This window comes from Euprymna scolopes, chromosome 29 (assembly GCF_053919585.1).
Source record: "Euprymna scolopes isolate OS-2025 chromosome 29, ASM5391958v1, whole genome shotgun sequence".
NCBI lineage: Eukaryota > Metazoa > Mollusca > Cephalopoda > Sepiida > Sepiolidae > Euprymna > Euprymna scolopes.
Window position 1 is genome coordinate 64,667,426 of NC_136510.1, and position 19,990 is coordinate 64,687,415.

Below are 19,990 nucleotides of genomic sequence, written 5' to 3' on the forward strand. Positions count from 1 at the left end.
GTCAGAAGTTTAGCATCTGTAAGGTGAGGAATTAGAACTCAAATATTTTGGCAAAAAGTGGGAGGCGACTAATGGGGTGATAATTTAATGGGCCAGTCCTTTCGCCAGAATTCTTGTAAACTGGTACCACAGAAGTTTTCAAGCAGTCAGGAAAGCAAGATTCATTAAAGCATTTGTTGTATAGTTTGGAGAGGACTGGAACAACCTCAGTAGAGCATTTTTTTAATAGCACAGCCGGGATGAGATCGGGTCCACATGCTTTTGAGGTGTCTAGGTTTTTTATGATATTATGTACTAGAGAAGGAGTGATTTTCAGATCATCTTGTGTCGCATCTGTCTACAAAGGAAAGTCAGGGAAGAAATGGTTTGCTGGGTCCAATGTGGAGTTTGAGGCAAACCGACTGGCAAATATGTTAGCCTTCTCAGTTGCTGTGCAAACAACCTCATGATTATTGGATAGTGGGGGAATTGTTTATTGCCCATTATTTACTACACTGTTGTAGATTTTCCAGAAATCATGGGTTCCTAATTTCTGTGCTTCAAGGCATTTTCTGGTGGTTTTGGTATATTCTCTCTTAGCTGCGGCTATTTCTTTCTTACAATAACTTCTAGTTTCTATAAACTTTTGTCTATTTGTACTGGACTTATGTCATTTAAATCTGTGGTATGCATGCTGCCTTTGAGCAATGGCAGCTGCTCAAGTAGAAGTAAACCATTGGGAACAGTGGGGTTTGCTATAAAATTTTCGTGAGACCATGTGCCTTAATTGCCATTTTGAACCATTCAGTGGTCTCATTTATGCACTGTTCAGCAGGAAGAGAAAAGATGTTTCTCCATGTGGCATCTCTGATGAGATCCCTGATGGCATCCCAGTCAGACTTTTTATAATACCTTGTCATTTTGAGCAATGGATCTTCAGTTTTGGGTCAAGAATTTAGGGCGATTTCTATCATTATTACAGCGTGATCAGCATTCCCGAGTGGGCATTCATTACACAATCATCAGGAACTGTTGTTAGAAATAGATCGAGTAGTGAGGCTTATTGATCTTTCTGATCTGGGAAATGTGTCTGAAGCATAACCGTCTGTGATATGGAATGAGAAACTATGTGTTATGCTGCCAGCTGCATCTGTGTAAGTAGAGAATCTAAACCAATCACTGTGTTGGACATTGAAGTCACCAGATACATGGACGAGGGAGAGTGTTGTATCCATGCTGTCAGAGACTTGGTTGATTAGGGTACAGTCCTAGGTCGAGGGAGAGCGGTAGAGAAAATATAAGTAGCTAATGTTATTTTGCATATTAAGTTTAAAGAACATAAAGGCCTGGTCATCCGATTCATGTTTTGTTTCACTAGTCAAGGGGAAAGTGTTTGGATTATAGACTCCAAGTCTGTGCATATGTTTGTCTGAGTCCTTACGGCAAAGTGGGAGATAACCAGAGATGTTAAAGTGGTTAGAGGGGATAGAGGAGTGTAGGTTAGTTTCATTTAATGCTAAGATATCTGAGGTGTTTGCTAGGAGAAATGATTCTACATCATCTAAATTAGGCCTAAGCCCGCGGATATTCATGAATGCAAGCCTCAAGGGAGGGGGCAAATTTGTTTTGTTTGAGTTTAAAAGAAGCAAAAATTGCAGATAAGAAATAGATGCACAATGAATATTCAGGGACAGACATTCTAGGGACAAGTAGCAGCAACAATGAGCCTCCAGCAAAACACGAAACTACTATAGAAATAATATTGGCCAAAATAAAAGTTTGAAATACTAATGATCACAAGTCACAGAGATTCATTATCTGATAAGAGAAATGATTGCTGTTGATATTCAACCATATTCTGTAACATCTGACATTGGATTTAATAGGTTTATTGCAAATAGGCTTATTACAAATTACAGCATTCCACAAAAAAAGTACTTCACTGTAAAATAATTTTTGATATATTTATAAAAGTAAAACAAAAATTCAATTGTCTCTTGCTGAAATTAGTGAACTACAGATATTTGGACAGCTACAATAGATAATGCTCCCTTTCTGAGTTAGACAAGTCATTGGCTTTCAAATGACTTTGAACAGTGCAGACCTGTGCTTAGAGTTGTTCCATTTCCTGGTGCACACACAGGTGCAATAAAAAGTGAAGAATTGCACAATGTTTGAATGTGTATAAAATCTTCAATAAAGTTTTCTTAGTCTTGCGGGATTTAGGAGCAAATATGTTTGCTGGTGTCAGGGAATGTGATTTAGAATAACTATCATATATTGTAACTCAGGCTGTGAAGACAAGTATTACAGCGAACAGAAATACAGTTTCTCACTTTAATCACTTTCTATTAGCAATTAGTTAACTGAAATACAGGATTAGCTTAATTTAAAAAAAAAACGAACTCATTCAAGATGTGACCACATCGTGGAATTCAACATATTATATGCTGAAAATAAATTAAGAACAACGAAAAGCTCTCGTAAAATGAGCTGTTGTTAATAGGTTCACCAAAGAAGCGAGTCATGGAACTCCAACAATATCAATGATACCTTAAATTTAGGTTATTTCTGCTAAAAGCTGTCCAATCTAATTCTAGAATTTCTGGCTTTAGTGGAATCCTTACCATTGTTGAACAATTGAGGGTTATCAATGAAAACACGATTTTCATCCTATCTAAATGATAAAAATTTGTGTATGTCTACTTTCCTAGACTCACGATGCAAATATTAATTTTAACAGATTTGCATAAAAAACATATTTAGAATCGGATTCTCCATCTACTTGCCACTAATGATAATGAAACAAAAGTAACAGGATACACTACTCTGTTGAGGTTGAACAAGCACAAACGTGTATAAATTACAATATAGCAACTTTGAAAGCGACAAAAAAAGTAATAAAAATGTCACGATGCTTTCATCACACTTTGTATAAGAAAACAATAGGAAGTAAAAGTACAATTATTTCTAATTTAATTTTGGTCTTAATTTTTGGGGTGTGAAAAGTAAACATTGCATCATTTCTAATAACAAAATTGCACTGATGGACCATTTTTAAAGTATCATTAATAAAACTGAATTAAAAGACCATAAATATTCAATATAATTCTATACATAATGGTAATTATGCCTATTTTTTAAAACAGTTCCAGCTACAACTTCATTATAAGTCAATAAAAATTCTAATAGGTTCAATTTTGGTAGCAGAAATATGTACCGAATGTCATAAACATGTATTCATTTCAAAATCACAAAACTATGAAAAGATACAGATTTGAAATATTACATTCCTAATCAATACATATTGTAGAATGCCTTATCCACATGTCAGCTCTTCACACCATGTACTTCTTAAATAGTGTTCTCAAGAAATGTAATAATTATATGTAGTGTTTTTCACGTTGTTTATCATGGTGATGTAATTAAGTAAACGTACATGTTCAACATCAATTTAATTTTAAAAAGAGAGCTGCATTTATCAACGATAGACTTCTTTATACAATTGGTATTTCTTTACAATTCTGTTGAATTCTTCACTGATCACTTCATCCACTTGAGATGGTTCCCTCAACCCCTCCCCCAGTCAAACACATACAGAGAAAAAATCTTCAGTTGTCCATCTTCAATGTTTGTGGCACAAATCACTTGTTTTGTATTGTTTATTAAATTGTTAGGTGAAAGTACAGACTAGTTAGAAAAGCACCCGCTCCTTCACATGTATTTTATTTTTGTATTGGCTTTGTTCAAGTTAATGCTGTGGTTGTTTAAAATGATTTAATTCCAGTTGGTGCAGACCGTTCTGCTTTACATTGAATGCCCAGAAAAAGTCCATTCTGATTAATGTTTACCAGTTTTAAAATAAGCAAATGAACTTGGCTGTTTAGAATAACAGAATATTTTTTATCTGGTAAACATAAATCAAAAAGACTTTTTCATGGAATATATGTGAAACCGAATGATTTGCAAACACTGGAATTTTTTAATAAGAGATTTGTTAATTTTTTATATGATAATTTGGGACGTTATAAGATTCCTACCTTAACAATTTACCAATGAGGACTTGTTCAAAAAATTGTTCAATTAAAGAAATCACCAAAGAACCAAGTCAGAGAATATATCGATGATAATGCCTACAATTTTAGATTTGAGGTTATTTTTTTCAAAAGTTGTCCAATCTAATTCTGATATTTCTAACTTTAGTGGAATCCTTACCACTGTTGAGCAATTCAATGAATTTGATTTTCATCTATATATATAAAAGCGAAAATGTATGTATGTATGTATGTACGCTTTTCCTCGATGTCCACAAAAGGCTTCTTTCAGAGAAGCGCTTGCTCGCTTCACAACTTCTTAAAACTTTTTATATCATCTATAAATTGTAATATCTCACACTTAACCACGGAGCTCGCCTGTCTATTTAATTTTATTGACTTTCAAACGTTAATTATTCCACATTTCCCGCATCGTCACGCGTTACATTCGGTTTTCAGTATAAACAAAAAGCGAAACTCGACTCTAATCACTGGCCGAAAGCCAGTGGTCTCTAGAGAGCTAAGTAACGTTTGGTCAATGTCGTCTTCGTCATATCAGACCGTTTTGAGACGAAGGAGCGGGTTTTTATTGACCTCATTAAAAACTGTCCCGCACAAAATGCTAACTGCTGAATACCTATCGCCGTCACGTCAATCAAAAACACGCACCTGTTTTTTTTTCACACTTTACTATTTTCCAACTACGCGTCATCAACGCTTCCTTTTTTTCACGGGCACCTGTTTTTTTTCACACACACCTACAAACACCCGGGCAACGCCGGGCACCCCTCGCTAGTCTATAAATATAAAAGCGAAAATGTTTGTGTGTGCATTTTCGTGTATGTCCAAGAAAGGCTTTTTTCCAAGAACCGATCGGTCACCTCACAACTTCTTTAAAACTTTTTATATCACACCTAAATGATAATATCTACGAGTTAACAACCAGGGTCGCCTGTCTATTTAATTTGCCCGACTTTCAAAGGATAAATATTCAACAATTTTCGATCGCTGCATGTGCATTAAGCTTTTTCGTATAAAAAAAAGAAGTGAACAGACTCGCGGTAAATAAAACACTGTTCCACACTCAAAGTTGACGTCATTAACACATCAAAAAACGGGCACCTGCCAAGTCGCACGTTTTTTTTCACACTTTATTATTTTCCAACTGCGCGTCAAGGCTTTGTTTTTTAAAAATAACCAACGATTTTTGTTTTCATTTACCCAAAAATACACACACCTACAAACACCCGGGCAATGCCGGGTACCCCTCACTAGTCCTATCTAAATAATAAAACTTGTGTCAACTTTCCTAGATTCAAATTTAAATTTTAAAAGAATGACATTGAAAACATTAAGAATTGGATTCTACATCTTCTACTGATGATAATGATGCAGATTCAGCAGGATACACTTCTTCAAGCTTTGTTAAGGGTAAAAACTATTTCTTTCAAACCTGTTTGAATTAGCTTCGAATAAGCCTACAGTAACAAATCAAAACTTAGAGCAGGTAGAAGCCAAGTTAAACCTGGAGTCTGCAACTACAACAGAAATATAAAATCACAATCTAAACTCAAAGGAGTAAATCCCTTATAGGTAAGTGCGCAAAAGAACTTGATCATTATGTAGCTTTAAAACTACTCACAAGAGGTGATGATCCATTTCAGTGGTGGAAAAAGGAAACCTTACCACTGCTGAGTAAACCGGCCTCAAAATATTTAAGCACAACACCTTTATCTGTGGATAGTGAGAGGCTCTTTAGTACAGGTGGTAATATGTATGAACCTATGAGGAACTTGTTGTGTTCTGAGAATAGAGAAACTCTAATGTTTCTACATTACAACTTCAAATTTAAATACTAAGGAGACTATGAAAGCAGAGGATGCAGGTAGCAAGAATAGAAGAGGAAATAGACCAGCAGCAGGTGTAGAACTTCATAGTTATTCACTTAAAGAATTACAATTTGTACTTTGTGGTTGGTTTGTAATTACCTTTTTCTTATCTAATTGTTTAATTATATTCATTTAAGAATTGGAAATTGTACTTTGTGTTTTGTAATTTTAGTTAATAAAGGCAAAAAGCCATAATAGTGGCCAGATAATTAAATGTTAAGTTAAATTGGCAGTTACTATGTAAATATGTCAATGCTATCTGATGAAAGGATTTAAATTTAATAGGAAAGAGAAAAGTAATTAATCAGCAAATTTGCTGATTACCGATTAATCAATAAAGTGGCTGATTAGGCTGATTACCTGCCAATTAATCGGAACAATCCTAGTGCAAATCACAATACTAGTAAATTAGTTATCGCTAGCAAGTGTCTGATAGGTACAGATCACAATCCTAATAAGTTATTTATTGCTAGCCAGTGTGTGGTGAATACAGATCACAATACTCAAATCATTTATCGCCAGCGAGTGTCTGGTGGATGCAGATCACAATACTAATAATTTTTTTTATCGCCAGCCAGTATTTGGTGGGTGCAGATCACAATCCTAATAAGTTATTTATCACCAGCCAGTATCCAGTGGGTGCAGATCACAGTACTCCTAAGTTATTTGTCAATAGCCAGTGTCTGATGGGTGCAGATTACAATACAAAGTTACTTGTTGCAAGCCAGTCTATTAGCATTACAAGTTGATATTTTTTTTTTTAGATAATTGTTATTTGATCAACTTGCATGAAAAGAGCTATGTAAAAGATGCTTAAAACCGTTTGAATTATGCAAATACCATCAGTAGTTCAAAAGCTATGAGAATTTTAAGTGCCAAAATTTATGCTTTTCCGTGGACATTTTTCTTTAGAAATTTAGTGGACTAAATTATGGACCTCAACATTTCATGAAATTCGGTAATTTCACCACCGTTTAGTTATTCTCATGAAACTTGGTACTCTTTTATAAAATTGTGTGCTCTTTCTGATTATGCAGTCAAATCTGATGTATCTTTTTACCAGAAGCCATGAATTATGAATTCAGATGTACAAATTTCAATTTTTTTTTTTTAAATTGGCGCATGGTATCATACGGTGGATGTCTATTCATGAACAAAACTAAGTATTATACTGCTATTTAAATATAACTTTATTGAGAGTAAATATTTACCTGCCTCGCCACTAAAGGAGAGCTTAATCTGGGGTGTAACCATTGAATGCCTAAAGAACATCTATGGCCGATATTTATTACTCCCCTCAAAGAAAAAAAAAATTCGGTAGATATAAATTAATCTCAGAAATAAATCAAAGAAAAATTTTCATATAGATTTTAGATTTCTGTAAAAGATGGAAATTCCCATAGTCGACCAGAACTTATGCATTTTGGGACCAGTCCAATTTTCAATTTTGTAAATCGTCTCTATCTGGTCCAAAATATACCCCTATTTTCTGAGATGCAACAATAAATCGTACTCTACATCAATCCTCGATATAGCTTTCACAGTACCAGAATACCAGAAATCCTGATAAACAACAACTATATATTCACCAGTTGATGGTAATTTTTGTCATTTCTATTTCTGTTGTTTTACTGAAAATTCAACTATGTAAACAAAGAAATATAACCTAACACCCTCTCTCGTCCAAGGGCCAGGCCGCATCCGTCGCTAACCTGGTTCACTGGAGCATACTTGTGATGTACTTCTGGCCGTGTTCGTTGCTCCCAGCACCATAGATGCAACCCAGCAGGGCTACGTTCTTACTTATCTAGTGGTGGACCCCTCAAGGGTGACCAGACTCTCACTGGTCACTGGAAAATATCTTTCTGCTGCTCAGGACATGCGAAATGTGCATGACCCTAAGTCCGTGTGGCAATATTGTCGATTTCAGCCGTCACTCTGGCTTCGTGCTGGATCCAGTCTATCTCTTTCATCATCTGGCTTCAGGGCATATCTGAAATAAACTGCATCTTCATTCAGGCCGGCAATCAAGAAAGAAAGAAAGACTCTGGGACATTTTTATATAACGAAACAAAATAATTATTCATAAATCGTTTTACACTTGTTTATAGTCGAGTTCTTGATCCAAGCTTCATGATGCAGGTTGTATAACTTAAGTTCCTCTAATTAATTTCCCAGCTAAGAACAAGAGCTTTTCAACTTAGCTCTTATGAGGGTCCCCCCCCCCAGGCGGGGTGAGAGCGATGTAGACGCCTCGAATGCCAGCCAATAAAAGGACTCTAACTCTAAAAAGCCAATCGTTTTTATCAAATCAGAAATTCCCTTTCCACCTTTCTGGAGTTATTCTTTCTTTTCTCTTAGAGCTTATCTCTACCAGACCTCAACCCCGACCTGCACTGAGGTTTTTACTTATTACCAATTAGGCATGATTAGTCACCCCAGGTCGAACAATGCCTGGCGGTGACCCCTACTCTTGACCCCCATTCTTCATCTCGCTCAGCAGAGATTTTAAAAACAACCTTTCCGTTGTTGATAGATGTATAACATCTGTTTTTCCCTGACCAAGTGTCAGCATGGCCCCCCCCTAACCATACCTCATCCTCTCCCATCTTCTCTTCTTCTATTTGAAAAGCAAGATCATCTGGTGTCGCCAGGGATCTCGTCATAGAAATAAAACAATAATTTTTTACCTTGTTTTTTCACCTTAACATTTAAAATGATTACTTTTATAGGTTATAGGGTATGCTGAAAACGAATATCGCATTTAAATTTTCTGCAAATAAGTAGTTTCCCGAATATTAAGCAATGTCATTTCTTATGTTATTGCTGGTCGCCGTCTTGTAGCGCGCAAACGCAACCCTGAAAAACTATGCGCAAATGTGCATACCAAGATGGCCACTAGCAATAACATAAGAAATGACATTGCTTAATATTCGGAAAACATTTTATTTGCGGAAAATTTTAATGTGATATTCGTTTTCAGCATACCCCAAAACCTTTAGAGGTAGTTATTTTAAAGAAAAATGTTAAGGTGGAAACAAGGTAAAAATTTACAAAAGGCATCACAATGAAATTCTTTATCGAACCGCCTAATTATTATTATTATTTAGATATCCTCAGTTAAATAAAAAAAATTATACAAAATACTATTAGAAACCCACGCAATGTCACAAAGATATTTATTGGTTGGGTTTCTAACAGTATTTTGTATATTTTTAAGTTATTGTCGAGATTTCAAAGACCTGAGATGCTACGTGGCTATTTTTCTTGTGCTTGTGTAACGCTCCACACTAATTGTCGAAATAAACAAACATTTTGCATTAAATAAATACACTAAAAACTTGTCCAACTTTGGTAATATTTATTTGGGTGCTTATGCACTTATGTTACCATACTATTTTTTCAAATAGTATTTTCAAGTTAAATTCAAGTTTCACAATATCTTTTTTTTATTTAATTAGTTGGTACAGAATAGTTAACAAAACACTCTTCCCTGCCCATGGGTTTCTAAATAATGTTATTTCAGCATGGTAGCATAAGTGCACAAGTACCTTTTATTTGTTATTTTTATTTATTTTTTGAAGACTAAAAAACACAATTCTACCTTAAGTACAAGTAAGAAGTTATAAAAACCATGATAACAGAAATGCATGTACTTTGTACATTTTGTTTTTTAACGCTTTTAGTACATTGTATTCGGTAGTGTTTGGAAATCAAATTTGAAAAACTAGAAAATAATTTTTTTTAAATTGACAAACTTAGAATAAAACATGAAACTGTTTTTTCTGCTTTCGTTTTGAAAGCAGAAAAGACAGTTTTTTATTTTTAAAAGAATACAAACAAAACTCATTAATATGCAGACTGTAGGCAGCTCCACGCTGGTCAGCGCATTAGCACATAGCGAGCCATTTTCCAGTTAAATTCTATATTCTGTAATTTCTATAAAAGATAACATTTTAAAGAAATTTCCACACAATTAATAATTATCAAATATTTACATATTGTACATGAACATAATTCTGAAACTATTATCTATATGAAAATGGATGATACTGTTTTATTTTGAAATATTCTTTGTTAAATTTGCTCGGTCGTAACTTTGCTTCCTCTTGTCGTAAAAATATAAATCAAAGTTCAGTAGAGATGGACTTATATGTTTGTATAGCCTGTAAAATTTCAGCCATATCCAATCAAATTTGATTACATATGAAATGTAAACATCAAAAAAACAGTTTCCCTTTTTGCTGTCATTATTTTTTACCGTTTTTTTTCATTTTTAACTTGGAGCATAAAAACATTGTACGCATAAATTAACATCATTGGAATGCTTATTCTATTCTCTTTCCATCAATGCAATTCTTTTAAAAATTGACCCACAAATAAAAAAGATATGACTTGTTGGAGCACATTAGGTATGCAATATTGCCAATGTCCACGAAAATACAGCATACATTTGTAATACTAAGTCTATGGTTGGTAAAGATTACAATACTAATAAGTTATTTACTGCCAGCCAGTGTATGGTGGGTGCAGATCACAATACTAATAAGTAATTTATAGCCAACCAATGTTCTGTCGGTTTAGCTTACAATAATAAGTTGTTATCATCAACCAGTGTCTGGTTGGTGCAGATCAAAATACTAATTTTTTTTTTTTTTTTTCATAAGCCAGTGTCTTTCTTCTATTTTTTGTAATATATCTCAAGCAGTTATCGATATTTGTCTACAAAAATGTTTATATTTTAATTCATGATCTCATCGGATCTAATATTATACTGATTATTCCATTGAAGGATATTCTATTGTTTTATATGATGATTTTTCAACTATTGTGGAATTTCCACGGGTTCTGCTAGTAGTCATTATTTTCAGGACCTAACAAATGCCTACAAACTGGTTGAATTAATCATAACATTTTGTTAAACAAAATTTTTTCTTGAAGCTTTGTTTTTCCTTCAAAAGGTTAAAGTTTATCTAATTTATAATTATTTTGTTTTCCCCTCAAGAAATCAGACTAGACAAAATGTGACATGATTATATACCATTTTGTCCTGTTGTAAATCTTCTAAGAAGATTTATTTCTCTTAAGATACTTATTGTTAGTATAAGATTAAAGCTTAATAAACGACCTCGGGCCTCAGCTAAATGTTAGATAGACAAGTTATTTAATGTAACAACCGTCGGCTTTGTCTACGACTTGTTCAAGTACTGATTTGAATGAAAGCGAAACGTTTTTCTATCAGTTTTTAAAAAAACGTTATCTTTGTATGATAAACTATGTTTATTAAAAATAATAAAATTAAATAGAAATGATCTCAGCATTTGAACATCTTTATTTCAACTTTTTTTTTTTTTTGCAAAACTAAAAAGGAAGAAAAAATTTTAAGCTTAAGCAATGTAGATTATTTTCTTCCTTTTTAACAGTTTTGAAATTGGAAGGTGTAACTCCTAGGATTCCAGCAATTTCAAAATATCTAAGTCTGATTCATTTTAAAGTCTTCCAATATTCAGTAATAATTGGAGTCAGATAAAAAAAATCTGACATTAACTCTTGGCATTATTATGAGTTCGAATTTGGCTCCGCAACCCTGTTTTTAGAGTAATTGCATCAAAATACATTAAACATGTGGAAAAATAACCCATTAACTAAGGGGATGTATCGCAACATTTCTGTAGAAAATGGAGGAATCCAAGAAACTCCTGTTCCCATTCCTGAACTTCATATAAGAAACTTTAGTTGATGTTAATCAAGAGTTTATTTTATCTGTATGTAGTCTATAATATAAATCTCATCTGTCTGTTTAAATGTATGTATGTGTGTAAGTTTGTATGTCTACCTAAAACTTTCAACAGAGGAAATGGATTATCACAAGATCAATATCATTTTGAAGCTCAACCCTTCGGACGACAAATATCGAAAGATTGGCCAAAAATATTAATTCCTTCACCCTCAACTGGGCACTTTTCTGCAGGGAGCGGTCGCTTTTTTCGCCGATATTTTCAAGAGTAATCCCCTCTTTTCAATTGTCTAGCCTTAATTTAAACCTACATCATTTCCGGTTTAGCGATGGCCGCAACAGCAAAAATGCCAGGTTTTTTTTTCATGTTCTTTGCCTTGTTCGCGGTACGAGTTCGAACCAGCCTGCTTACTACCATTTTTTTTTTTTTTTTTTCTTCTCAACACCTCCAAATACTCGGGCAATACTTGGCACTCAGGCTAGTTTAAAAAAAAAAAAAGGTATAGTTACTTGTTAACATTGAAAAAGCTGTTTTACACACGCGCACAACTCTCTCTCTTTCTCATTATTATTCTAGTATTATGAGTTAGAAATTAACATCAAGGAGAAAGAAATAGAAAAACGAGTAAGTGAAATATTTGTTTCTTTAACAGAGACAAGAAATGGCATTTGATTAGAATAGTCTCATTTTCGATCTAAGACTTCTTGTTTAAATAAATGGAATGGAGATGTGTATCTATTGTCATGATAGTATTGAAGACAATGAGAAAACCTGAAAGATGAATGTTACAACTGGTGATATTGTAGAAGTTTTTAAATAGTTACTCCTCCCACATGTATTGCCTTCTTATAGCCAGTCTCTCCACCCAACACTTGACAACAATGTACAGTAACTCAATATAGCCATCAGAAGTGAATTTGAGTCCCTTTTTAGAGATGTGCTGTGGCATGACATGATTTTCTTCTTTTTTCTGAAAATACATCCAAAGACCATCACTGTTTAAGTGAACCTGGTCTTCATAACGCTCCAAACTCTGTGTAAACTGTAGGCAAGCCACCTGTTGTTCTGTATGTTCTGCAAGAACCAGAGTATCCCTAGCTTAACTGAGTAGTTGACATTGTTGAGGAGATTTTGACTTCCATAAAGTTGTCCTTTTACATTTTGGTGATGACTACTTTTGTGACTCTTAAATAAGGATTAACAAAAATCCTTGTTCAGCACTTTCTTCATAGTTATAACTCGGACGTGGTTGGATTATGCTACATTTTCATTTTTTGCTTATGCTTCTTGACTAATTTTTGTCATCACGACAGAACACCTAATAAGATCATTCCTGCTAGCCACTGCTTCTATATTTCCATTACAATTCTCCATCTCATCGTCTTCAAGGTATTCAAGGAGCACTGAGCTGCAGCTAAGATTTCCAATTTTTTTAATATGGAACAAATCATCCTGATTCAGGTCACTCTTTTCTAATATAGTAGAACCCGAGGATACAACATTAATCTGTTCCGGGGTTTGGATTGTGAGGTGAAATCACCATATGGAAGGGCCTGAGCAAAATACAGTACAATATATAATGCACATGCATATAATCAAATAACATTATAAATAACACCGTAAAGCAGGGCAAATACCGTAACCAGAGGCCAAAAAAAACATATCTTAGGGTCACTGTATCCCGGGGTTCTACTGTATTCCAATGCTTTCCTGTCATTCTGTCAAACTAAATTTATGTTCAGAGAAAAGTATTTTTCAAAAAACATGGTAAAAGAAATCAATCAGTGTTTCAAGTTTAATTTTTTTAAGTATATGATGGGGTACTGAAAGTTTGCAAAATTATTTAATGCAAAAATAATTGTTTATTTACCAGGAAAATACCTTAACCTTCTGTAAGAAAATAAAAATAATTTATATTTAATACATAATTTTTCTAATCTGTCATTTAACAATTATTTTTTGTTGTTTTTTTTTTTACTTAGCGCATGCAAAATTAAAACTAAATTCTTATTTAAACATAAGACCAACTGTTGTTTACAATTGATGATTACTTGTTTTGTGAGCAGTCTCTTTTCATTCACTTTTCAAGTATTTGTTTTTTTTTGTTCTGTAGGTGCAGAGTCCTGATCGTGATTTCACTAACATTCCATTGGATGGAGATGCTGCCATATTGGCTAAAAAGAAAGCCCCGAAGCGTGTGCTTCACTTTAGCGATGGCACACTTGAAGAGTACTCATCTGATGAAGAGAATGATCAAGTGCAACACCAGAATAATTCTGCTACAGATCCAGTAAGGCTTTACCATTTTATATTCTTTTTATGAAGGGGGGGGGACACAATCAAGGGAAATCACTTGTATCCCAACTCCACCAGGCAGGGAACCACACATTAGCCAACTTTGGAATATTGTTTTTTCTACAAATTTCAATTCAATACATTGTACAAATTTCAATTCAATACATTGTACAAATTTCAATTCAATACATTGTACAAATTTCAATTCAATACATTGTACAAATTTCAATTCAATACATTGTACAAATTTCAATTCAATACATTGTACAGAATTTCAATTCAATACATTGTACAGAATTTCAATTCAATACATTGTACAGAATTTCAATTCAATACATTGTACAGAATTTCAGAAACATTACACTATTGTTGCATCATATCCTGTTACAATGCCTGATCTGTAAGAGAATTGTCAATAAAGAATACAGAATTTAGATATGAAAATGCACAACCTTTATGACCCTTTTTTTAATGCTTTACTAATTGACTAATTATCAAGTTTATAAATGTATAATAAAATATTATTAATGGTTTACTAATTGACTAATTACCAAGTTTATAAATTTATAATGAAATATTATTAATGCTTTACTAATTGACTAATTATCAAGTCTATAAATTTATAATAAAATATTTTTAATGCTTTACTAATTGACTAATCATCAAGTTTATAAATTTATAATAATTTTTTTAATGCTTAACTAATTGACTAATTATCAAGTCTATAAATTTATAATAAAATATTTTTAATGCTTTACTAATTGACTAATTATCAAGTTTATAAATTTATAATAAAATTTTTTTAATGCTTAACTAATTGACTAATTATCAAGTTTATAAATTTATAATAAATTTTTTTTTTAATTCTTTACTAATTGACTAATTATCAAGTTTATAAATTTATAATAAAATATTTTTAATGCTTTACTAATTGACTAATTATCAAGTTTATAAATTTATAATAAAATATTATTAATGCTTTACAAATTGACTAATCATCAAGTTTATAAATTTATAATAAAATATTTTTAATGCTTTACTAATTGACTAATTATCAAGTTTATAAATTTATAATAATTTTTTTAATGCTTTACTAATTGACTAATTATCAAGTTTATAAATTTATAATAAAATATTTTTAATGCTTTACTAATTGACTAATTATCAAGTTTATAAATTTATAATAAAATATTTCTAATGCTTTACTAATTGACTAATTATCAAGTTTATAAATTTATAATAAAATATTTTTAATGCTTTACTAATTGACTAATTATGTAGTTTATAAATTTATAATAAAATATTTTTAATGCTTTACTAATTGACTAATTATCAAGTTTATAAATTTATAATAATTTTTTTAATGCTTTACTAATTGACTAATTATCAAGTTTATAAATTTATAATAAAATATTTTTAATGCTTTACTAATTGACTAATTATGTAGTTTATAAATTTATAATAAAATATTTTTAATGCTTTACTAATTGACTAATTATCAAGTTTATAAATTTATAATAAAATATTTTTAATGCTTTACTAATTGACTAATTATGTAGTTTATAAATTTATAATAAAATTTTTTTAATGCTTTACTAATTGACTAATCATCAAGTTTATAAATTTATAATAAAATATTTTTAATGCTTTACTAATTGACTAATCATCAAGTTTATAAATTTATAATAAAATATTTTTAATGCTTTACGAATTGACTAATTATCAAGTTTATAATTTATAATATTTTTTTTAATGCTTTACTAATTGACTAATTATCAAGTTTATAAATTTATAATAAAATATTTTTAAGTCTTTACTAATTGACTAATTATCAAGCTTATAAATTTATAATAAAATATTATTAATGCTTTACTAATTAACTAATCATCAAGTTTATAAATTTATAATAAAATATTTTTAATGCTTTACTAATTGACTAATTATCAAGCTTATAAATTTATAATAAAATATTATTAATGCTTTACTAATTAACTAATCATCAAGTTTATAAATTTATAATAAAATATTTTTAATGCTTTACTAATTGACTAATTATCAAGCTTATAAATTTATAATAAAATATTATTAATGCTTTACTAATTAACTAATCATCAAGTTTATAAATTTATAATAAAATATTTTTAATGCTTTACTAATTGACTAATCATCAAGTTTATAAATTTATAATAAAATATTTTTAATGCTTTACTAATTGACTAATTATCAAGTTTATAAATTTATAATAATTTTTTTAATGCTTTACTAATTGACTAATTATCAAGTTTATAAATTTATAATAAAATATTATTAATGCTTTACTAATTGACTAATTATCAATTTTATAAATTTATAATAAAATATTTTTAATACTTTACTAATTGTCTAATTATCAAGTTTATAAATTTATAATAAAATATTATTAATGCTGTACTAATTGACTAATTATCAAGTTTATAAATTTATAATAATTTTTTTAATGCTTTACTAATTGACTAATTATCAAGTTTATAAATTTATAATAAAATATTATTAATGCTTAACTAATTGACTAATTATCAATTTTATAAATTTATAATAAAATATTTTTAATACTTTACTAATTGACTAATTATCAAGTTTATAAATTTATAATAAAATATTTCTAATGCTTTACTAATTGACTAATTATCAAGTTTATAAATTTATAATAAAATTTTTTTAATGCTTTACTAATTGACTAATTATCAAGTTTATAAATTTATAATAAAATATTTTTAATGCTTTACTAATTGACTAATTATCAAGTTTATAAATTTATAATAAAATATTTCTAATGCTTTACTAATTGACTAATTATCAAGTTTATAAATTTATAATAAAATATTTTTAATGCTTTACTAATTGACTAATCATCAAGTTTATAAATTTATAATAAAATATTTTTAATGCTTTACTAATTGACTAATCATGAAGTTTATAAATTTATAATAAAATATTTTTAATGCTTTACTAATTGACTAATTATCAAGTTTATAAATTTATAATAATTTTTTTAATGCTTTACTAATTGACTAATTATCAATTTTATAAATTTATAATAAAATATTTTTAATGCTTTACTAATTGACTAAGTATCAAGTTTATAAATTTATAATAAAATATTTCTAATGCTTTACTAATTGACTAATTATCAAGTTTATAAATTTATAATAAAATATTTTTAATGCTTTACTAATTGACTAATTATCAAGCTTATAAATTTATAATAAAATATTATTAATGCTTTACTAATTAACTAATCATCAAGTTTATAAATTTATAATAAAATATTTTTAATGCTTTACTAATTGACTAATCATCAAGTTTATAAATTTATAATAAAATATTTTTAATGCTTTACTAATTGACTAATTATCAAGTTTATAAATTTATAATAATTTTTTTAATGCTTAACTAATTGACTAATTATCAAGTCTATAAATTTATAATGAAATATTTTTAATGCTTTACTAATTGACTAATTATCAAGTTTATAAATTTATAATAAAATTTTTTTAATGCTTAACTAATTGACTAATTATCAAGTTTATAAATTTATAATAAAATATTTTTTTAATTCTTTACTAATTGACTAATTATCAAGTTTATAAATTTATAATAAAATATTTTTAATGCTTTACTAATTGACTAATTATCAAGTTTATAAATTTATAATAAAATATTTCTAATGCTTTACTAATTGACTAATTATCAAGTTTATAAATTTATAATAAAATATTTTTAATGCTTTACTAATTGACTAATCATCAAGTTTATAAATTTATAATAAAATATTTCTAATGCTTTACTAATTGACTAATTATGTAGTTTATAAATTTATAATAAAATATTTTTAATGCTTTACTAATTGACTAATTATCAAGTTTATAAATTTATAATAAAATATTTTTAATGCTTTACGAATTGACTAATCATCAAGTTTATAAATTTATAATATTTTTTTTAATGCTTTACTAATTGACTAATTATCAAGTTTATAAATTTATAATAAAATATTTTTAATGCTTTACTAATTGACTAATCATCAAGTTTATAAATTTATAATAAAATATTTTTAATGCTTTACGAATTGACTAATTATCAAGTTTATAATTTATAATATTTTTTTTAATGCTTTACTAATTGACTAATTATCAAGTTTATAAATTTATAATAAAATATTTTTAATGCTTTACTAATTGACTAATTATCAAGTTTATAAATTTATAATAAAATATTTCTAATGCTTTACTAATTGACTAATTATCAAGTTTATAAATTTATAATAAAATATTTTTAATGCTTTACTAATTGACTAATTATGTAGTTTATAAATTTATAATAAAATATTTTTAATGCTTTACTAATTGACTAATTATCAAGTTTATAAATTTATAATAATTTTTTTAATGCTTTACTAATTGACTAATTATCAAGTTTATAAATTTATAATAAAATATTTTTAATGCTTTACTAATTGACTAATTATGTAGTTTATAAATTTATAATAAAATATTTTTAATGCTTTACTAATTGACTAATTATCAAGTTTATAAATTTATAATAAAATATTTTTAATGCTTTACTAATTGACTAATTATGTAGTTTATAAATTTATAATAAAATTTTTTTAATGCTTTACTAATTGACTAATCATCAAGTTTATAAATTTATAATAAAATATTTTTAATGCTTTACTAATTGACTAATCATCAAGTTTATAAATTTATAATAAAATATTTTTAATGCTTTACGAATTGACTAATTATCAAGTTTATAATTTATAATATTTTTTTTAATGCTTTACTAATTGACTAATTATCAAGTTTATAAATTTATAATAAAATATTTTTAAGTCTTTACTAATTGACTAATTATCAAGCTTATAAATTTATAATAAAATATTATTAATGCTTTACTAATTAACTAATCATCAAGTTTATAAATTTATAATAAAATATTTTTAATGCTTTACTAATTGACTAATTATCAAGCTTATAAATTTATAATAAAATATTATTAATGCTTTACTAATTAACTAATCATCAAGTTTATAAATTTATAATAAAATATTTTTAATGCTTTACTAATTGACTAATTATCAAGCTTATAAATTTATAATAAAATATTATTAATGCTTTACTAATTAACTAATCATCAAGTTTATAAATTTATAATAAAATATTTTTAATGCTTTACTAATTGACTAATCATCAAGTTTATAAATTTATAATAAAATATTTTTAATGCTTTACTAATTGACTAATTATCAAGTTTATAAATTTATAATAATTTTTTTAATGCTTTACTAATTGACTAATTATCAAGTTTATAAATTTATAATAAAATATTATTAATGCTTTACTAATTGACTAATTATCAATTTTATAAATTTATAATAAAATATTTTTAATACTTTACTAATTGTCTAATTATCAAGTTTATAAATTTATAATAAAATATTATTAATGCTGTACTAATTGACTAATTATCAAGTTTATAAATTTATAATAATTTTTTTAATGCTTTACTAATTGACTAATTATCAAGTTTATAAATTTATAATAAAATATTATTAATGCTTAACTAATTGACTAATTATCAATTTTATAAATTTATAATAAAATATTTTTAATACTTTACTAATTGACTAATTATCAAGTTTATAAATTTATAATAAAATATTTCTAATGCTTTACTAATTGACTAATTATCAAGTTTATAAATTTATAATAAAATTTTTTTAATGCTTTACTAATTGACTAATTATCAAGTTTATAAATTTATAATAAAATATTTTTAATGCTTTACTAATTGACTAATTATCAAGTTTATAAATTTATAATAAAATATTTCTAATGCTTTACTAATTGACTAATTATCAAGTTTATAAATTTATAATAAAATATTTTTAATGCTTTACTAATTGACTGATCATCAAGTTTATAAATTTATAATAAAATATTTTTAATGCTTTACTAATTGACTAATCATCAAGTTTATAAATTTATAATAAAATATTTTTAATGCTTTACTA

At 28.0% G+C, this 19,990-nt stretch overlaps 1 protein-coding gene across 4 annotated transcripts in view; it reads left to right on the plus strand.

Annotated features, from left to right (window-relative positions):
- LOC145252674 (protein FAM177A1-like) overlaps window positions 1-19,990 on the plus strand; it is a 96,596-nt gene that overhangs the window by 18,874 nt on the left and 57,732 nt on the right. For all 4 annotated transcript variants that reach the window (XM_080112467.1, XM_080112468.1, XM_080112465.1 and 1 more), the window contains exon 2: window positions 13,754-13,930. In XM_080112467.1, coding sequence (XP_079968593.1) covers window positions 13,754-13,930 — 177 coding nt within the window. The remainder of the gene's footprint in view (window positions 1-13,753; window positions 13,931-19,990) is intronic.